Raw genomic sequence first — 6,968 nt, 5'->3', positions numbered from 1 at the left:
TTTACAAGTGGTATAGGACGTAATTATCTTTGCGGTAAATCATATTTTCCAGATTTTGTGGTTAGGAATAGATTTGTTGCAGAGAACATGTTATTTAGTTTTGGTAGCTTTAATTCAAACTGTAATTGAATAATTGTTTAATTAGTTGTTGAATGGCTGCCTTTCAACAACTGGCATTCTTAAGGTTATAAACTCAGTGAAGACTGGAATGGTGTCTGCCTTGTGAGTCACAGCCCCAACATGTAGCATAGGGATTTAACACAATAGGTAGTCACTCATTAAGGAATTGCTCATTTTGAAATGACTGCATGGGCCCACAGCTAGCAACTGGGAGGGAAGGAAATTCAAGCCCAAGTTGCTAACTCTGTGCTCAGCGTTTTAGAGACTATTTTGAATTTGTTAGTGACAGGGTATGAGCTTCAAATTCATGTATCATGTTTCTCAGTGAATTCAAACATTACTGTTGAATAAATTATGTATAGTGAGTACTTTGACCAAATCAGTTGTTCTGTTCTTGTGACATGATTTCATGGTTTGCTATTTATGGAAATACCTTTTTACAGTTTATACTACATATCATAATTCTAGAGAGTTCATGGCTAGGGCCACTGTTTCAATTCTCAGTGGGAAAATTAGATTTTCCAGGGAAACTTTCTTTTTTCACAGGGTTCGTACCCCCAACTCATGTTGAAAATGCTTGTTTGGTTCTAATGGAAAAATTGTGGACCAAGTGTGAACAAACATGAGTCCTTTCCCATCTCCAACCCTGAATCATCTGTTGACCAATTGAGCCACTGTTGAGTTATCCTAAATATTCTCTAAACTATTTGCTGGTTCTGAATTTATATTAAATTAATAGCATCAAGTTTGTACATTTCATTTCTTTTAGTTCTGAAAACAATTTCTTGAAATAGGTATTAGCATCCCAATTTAAGATGAGGAAAATGAGACAAAGAGGGAATTCAAATCTAGGTCCCAACCTAAGCACTTAACCTTAGGTGATTATTCTGTAGTAAAATAAAGATGACAATAAGTATACTATTGCTCATAGTACTTTATGAACCTCAAGTATGATAGAAAATATTATTGTAGTTAATGTAACTTGTAAGCTAAAAAGTAATGTATGCAACACAAGCTATTATTAGTTTCATTTAATCCAGGTGTCAGAGTACTGCAAACTGGGGAATAACACCCTGGGTTGATAGGAAATTCTATAAATATCAGAAATATCAAAATTATTCCTGATGCAGAATTATAGGCACTCAAATATTTGGGACTTAATTTTTATGATTCTATGATCTTTTGATTCTTTAAATGGTGTAATCTTTTCAAAATGCAACCATGAATATTATTAGCACAGTGCAGATAGAACTCTTTTTCAGAATTTTAAGAGGCCTGGATAAGCATTCTCATTTTACCTTGGAGCTGAAGACTAGCCAGGCGATATTATCTCTGTTTGACCTTCATCTGAGAAAGAGGATCATAGAGTATGACGTACTTGTAGCCCAGAACTTTTTTTTTTTAAATATATTTTCCTTGTATATTTGGCAAAATTGATAACAAAGAAGATTCCAAGATTGACTCTCCCTGCCTTTTTGGCAGCTAAAATACAGACATTTGACCAAAGATTCCCCCAGTAAAATGTGCTTCCAAAATGATTCAATTCAGCAGGGAATAAAACAGAAGCAGCAGGCTTTTTGAGGAATATGGTGAATACTGGTGAATATGGCAGAGCTTGGAATAGACACTGAGTTTGAGAAGCAGCTATGGCAGAATTGCTGAGGAAAGGGTCCTGCCTGTGCTGGAATCAAGCCTGTGAATAGTTTAGTGGTGTGGTTTGGGCATTATTTCTGGTGGCATAGTTTCTAAACTAGATACTATGGTTTAATAAATTTCTCTTCTGATTCACCTAGTTTTTGAAACTAATAAACCTGACTAAAATAAGCCTATCCCACATAGCAGACTTGTGTTAGACAGAATAATTATCCCCAAAGATGTCCATGTCCTAATCCTTGGAACCTGTGAATATATAACATTGCATGGTAAAAAAGGAGTTTTTGCGGATGTGATAAGATTACAGACCTTGGAATGGGGATATTATCATGGGTCCAATCTAATCATGTAAGTCCTTAAAAGTAGAGACCTTTTGCAGGCTAGTTCTAGAGAGAGACAGAGAAATGTGACAGAAGTGGTAGGAGGAATTTTAAGCACGAGAATGATTCTACCTGCTGTTGCTGACTTTGAAGGTAGAGGAAGGGGGCCATGAAACAGGGAATACAGATGATCTCCAGAAGCTAGGAATGGTCCTCAGCTGACAAAAAGCAAGGAAATAGAGACTGAGTTTTACAACTAAATGAAACTAAATTCTGCTAACATCCTGAATGAGTAAGAAAATGGAATCCACTCTAGAGCCCACCAGAGTTCTACACTTGATCTTAGCCAAAAGACCGAGAAGTGATGCTCACCAGAGTTCTGATCTACAAAACTTTAAAATAATAAATTTTGGAATTCCCTGGTGGTCCAGTGGTTAGGACTCTGCGTTTTCACTGCCTAGGGCCCAGGGTTGACCTCTGGTCAGGGAATTAAGATCCCACAAGCTGTGCAGCCAGCCAAAAAAACTAAACTAAACTAAACTAAACTAAACTAAAATAAAATAAGAAATTTGTGGTTTTAGAAAACTAATACAAGGCTGGAACAAATTCAGTAGTTCATGGAGCAGTATTTGATTGGGAATATTGCCCAGCATTTGTATAAAGCCAGGAAAGTTAACTCAGTCTCTGGAGGCATAGACAGGATGGAGATCCAGATTCATTGTCACAAAGTACCAAGTCTATAATCATCTATTCTTTCACAGTTTAAGTTATCAATCATCAAGTGTGCTGTTGGATTACAGAGGCAGCACCCAGTTCACATGGGCCACCAGTACTCTATCCTTTATGCCTTGGTTCTTGTTATAACCAGCTTCATGTATTTGACCCTTCTCTGCTCTGGATCCTGTCATATTCTGTTTCTGTCACTCATTCTTTTGTTTGCTACCTTGAACCTGGCCAGAGCTTTACTAGCTGTCACCCTGGCTATGACATACTCTAAACTCAGTTTGACTATGATTTTGATTTTTCTCCTGCAGACTGCTTTGTTGCACTGTCTGCTCCAGTCTTTCTTATACGACTCTCACCCTGACCTCTGCGCCAAGATTCTAAGTGCTTAATATCAGGAGGCAAAGTGTAGAGCCGGAATAAGCAGTGAGATTGGTATATGGCAAAATTCTGAGAGAGATAACATGAAATGCAAGATAAGGATTGAATCAGAAGATAATGAAATTACTCAATGTGGGTGACCCTGGACAGTTAAACTGTTAATGCTTCTACTTCTCTATATGTAAAATTTGGATCATAATAGCACTTCATAGATTGCTAATAGTACTGAATAAAAGAATACACTTAAAGCTCTTCGTTTAGTCTCTGGCACATAGTAAATGCTTTATAAATGATACCCATTTTTATTGGCATAGGGTGTATATGCTAGTGTACATAGTATATACTGAAAGCACACTGAGGGAGAGGGAAAGGAAGGTGTGCCTTCTTAAAATTTTCTCTCTAAATTGAACTGTTGTCTTTGTGAAAGGAGTCTGTTGATTTTGAAATATATCTGATCAACATTTATTTAATATATCTAAAAATTAATACTCCAATCAATATGAAGGCCCTTTAGGAATGAGACTTAGCTTGATGGAAAAATCAGTGATTTAAAGTCTTGTTTTTCATGGTATGGTCTGTGGGAGTATGTTTGAATGCAGAATCTCAGATCTAACCTGAGACCCACTAAGTCAGGGTCTGCATTTTAATAAGATCCCTAGGTGATTCATGTGCCCTCCCCACAAGGTTTAGGAAGAACTAATATAAAGCACAAACAGCAAAAATTGGAAAAGTAGCCAAATTAAAATTCTAAACAACTCAAAATTATCACTACAGTGAGATTATTCATATGCCTTCTCTATTTTGTTTCATATAAAATGAGGACAATATATGCTACCTATTTCATAGAGTTAAGGTGAATATTTAATGACCCATAATGTTATTAATTAGATAATAATGCAAAGCTCTCTTTACATTGCTTGGCCAATAATAAATGCTTATCAAATGTAAATATGATTAGTATGCTTCTTTACTTGCCCATTTTTCTACACAAGCCTCTTTCCCCTTGTCCAGCAATCCTTATTTAAATAACATTTTTACAATAACTAGAGTACTCCGGTGCAACTAATCATTTGAAATGGCAGCCACAGTGGATCAGGAGTAGAATCAACCTTTTTCTGTCCCTCTTTTGGCTAGAGCATAGGAATAGGATAAAAAAAAAAAAAAAAAAAAAAGGTCCTACCTTAAGCTTATTAAAATACCTAAAATTTATTGAGTTTTTATATAGATTAATTCATTGCCTATGAAAATTCTTCAGCTCCAGATATTGAGGACTATAAAAAAGTACTTTTGTCTGTGAGAAAGAAGCCACATGATAGATCTAAAATGAGAAAAAACATAGATTAAGACGTCTGGAATTTTATATCTACTACAGAAGTGTGAGTATAAAATAGAAAAATAGAGGCCAGCTTAGAAGCCAGCAGGACTTGGGTTTAAAACTTGACTATTTTTTTCTTACTTACTATGTGACATTTGGCAAATCTGTTAACTTCTCTGAAGTTTAGTTTCCTCATCCATAAACATCCACCTTATGGGATCATGGTTCTTGTTAAATGTAAACACCTTTTCCATGCTGTTTGGCACAGAGCAGGCATAAAATAAAGTCTATTTTTCTGTCTTTTCAGGTCTTTTGAAACATAAATAGGATAAGGCAATATCAGGATTATATCTCTAAATATTAATCTGTGTGTTTTCTGTGTATTTTCCTCACCCTCTTCACACTGTTTTCTAAGGCATTTTATCCCTTCTCAACTTGTCTGTGGATAAGCAGAAACAAAGACTTACAAGTAAGTATGCGACAGAAAGATTCAGCCATATGCTTACAGAGCAGCCTAAGATCAGATAAGAGTGGACCTGAATATAGAAGAAGAGAATGTGGAGGAGCAAAGGGTAACTCTGATTGGAAAAAAGGAGAAAAGGGACCCTAAACATTGAAAAAAAAAGGGGGGGGGGGGGAATAGTACCTTTCTATTCAGTGGCTAGAGCCACAAACGAAAGGAACTGAGAACCAACATTTCTCCAAGTCTTCACCAATCCATTACCTAGAAACAAAAACTGTCCAATAGTCCTGGACCATTAAGTATGTCCTGAGCATAGGTTAAAGGAGTTAGGCTGTATATTTGTGACCAAGATGGAATGAAACACAAGAGGTGATTTCACTATGTGTCATAGCAGGACCGTACACCCTCCCAAGGATAATTTCTGTCTGGATCTTGACTCAAAAGAAATCAGAGGGACTTCCCTGGTGGTCCAGTGGTTAAGAGTCCGTGCTCCCATCCCAGGACCTGCGCGCAACCCCACCTCGACGAACCGTATGCAGCCATGCTCTCCGTCCGCGTCCCGCTCGCCACCATCGCTGACCCGCAGCAGCAGCATCCCCTCCAGCTCTTACCTATGAAGGGGCTCAGCCTGGCGGACAAGGAGAACACTCCCCCGTCCCTCAGCGGGACCCGCGTGCTGGCCAGCAAGACCGCGAGGAGGATCTTCCAGGAGCCCGCCGAGCCGAACCCTAAGTTATCTGCCCCCAGTGTGGAGGATGAACCACTTCTGAAAGAAAACCCCCGCCGCTTTGTCATCTTTCCTATCGAATACCATGATATTTGGCAGATGTATAAGAAAGCTGAGGCTTCCTTTTGGACAGCTGAGGAGGTGGACCTTTCCAAGGACTTTCAGCACTGGGAAGCCCTGAAGCCTGAGGAGAGAGATTTCATTTCGCATGTTCTGGCTTTCTTTGCAGCAAGTGATGGCATAGTAAATGAAAACTTGGTGGAGCGGTTTAGCCAAGAAGTTCAGATTACGGAAGCCCGTCGTTTCTATGGCTTCCAAATTGCCATGGAAAACATCCATTCTGAAATGTATAGTCTCCTCATTGACACTTACATTAAAGATCCCAAAGAAAGGGAATTTCTCTTCAACGCCATTGAGACAATGCCTTGTGTAAAGAAGAAGGCAGATTGGGCCTTGTGCTGGATCGGGGACAAAGAGGCTACGTATGGAGAACGTGTCTTAGCCTTTGCCGCAGTGGAAGGAATCTTCTTTTCTGGTTCTTTTGCATCGATATTCTGGCTCAAAAAACGAGGACTGATGCCCGGCCTCACATTTTCCAATGAACTTATTAGCAGAGACGAGGGTTTACACTGTGACTTTGCCTGCCTGATGTTCAAACACCTGCTACACAAACCTTCGGAGCAGAGAGTCAAAGAAATAATCGTTAATGCAGTTAGGATAGAACAGGAGTTCCTCACGGAGGCCCTGCCAGTGAAGCTCATTGGGATGAATTGCGCTTTGATGAAACAGTACATCGAATTCGTGGCAGACAGACTTATGCTGGAGCTGGGTTTTAGCAAGGTTTTCAGAGTAGAAAATCCATTTGACTTTATGGAGAATATTTCACTGGAAGGGAAGACTAACTTCTTTAAGAGAGTAGGCGAGTATCAGAGGATGGGAGTGATGTCCAGTCTGACAGAGAATTCCTTTACCTTGGATGCTGACTTCTAAGTGAACTGAAGATGTGCTCTTATTTTGCTGATTTTTCTTTTTTTCCTTCTCATCAAAAGAGAAAAAAATCAGCTACTTGAACTGTATTAACCAGCTACACCATAAATCGCCCATAATGTTCATTAATGTCATGTTTAAAACTGTGTAGCTACCTCAAAATCAATCCTGTTAATGCTAGTGGGGTCACCTAAATTGAAAGCATAGACAGAAGCTACTCGGATTCTTAAGAAAGATCTTGTCCATGTTTGGCGTTTGCAAGCAGGCTGGCTGTACACG

At 38.7% G+C, this 6,968-nt stretch overlaps 1 protein-coding gene across 2 annotated transcripts; it reads left to right on the top strand.

Annotated features, from left to right (window-relative positions):
- Nucleotides 1-5,486: 5,486 nt before the first annotated feature.
- On the top strand, nucleotides 5,487-6,751 carry LOC133093556 (ribonucleoside-diphosphate reductase subunit M2-like). Of its 2 annotated transcripts, XM_061193467.1 has the most exons (2): nucleotides 5,487-5,723; nucleotides 5,844-6,751. In XM_061193467.1, the coding sequence occupies exons 1-2, from the start codon at nucleotides 5,517-5,519 to the stop codon at nucleotides 6,690-6,692; spliced, it is 1,056 nt and encodes a 351-aa protein (XP_061049450.1). In that variant the 5' UTR covers nucleotides 5,487-5,516; the 3' UTR covers nucleotides 6,693-6,751. The 2 variants fall into 2 exon arrangements, with proteins under 2 accessions (XP_061049450.1, XP_061049449.1); XM_061193466.1 differs by having other exon boundaries at nucleotides 5,487-6,751.
- The last annotated feature ends 217 nt before the right edge of the window (nucleotides 6,752-6,968 follow it).

Source organism: Eubalaena glacialis, chromosome 6 (assembly GCF_028564815.1).
Source record: "Eubalaena glacialis isolate mEubGla1 chromosome 6, mEubGla1.1.hap2.+ XY, whole genome shotgun sequence".
Classification (NCBI taxonomy): domain Eukaryota; kingdom Metazoa; phylum Chordata; class Mammalia; order Artiodactyla; family Balaenidae; genus Eubalaena; species Eubalaena glacialis.
This window is presented reverse-complemented; position numbering and strand designations above follow the sequence as displayed.

What these genes read in the sequence shown, in the direction of transcription:
- LOC133093556 (XM_061193466.1), top strand. Translation starts at nt 5,517, where the DNA reads ATGCTCTCCGTCCGCGTCCCGCTCGCCACCATCGCTGACCCGCAGCAG.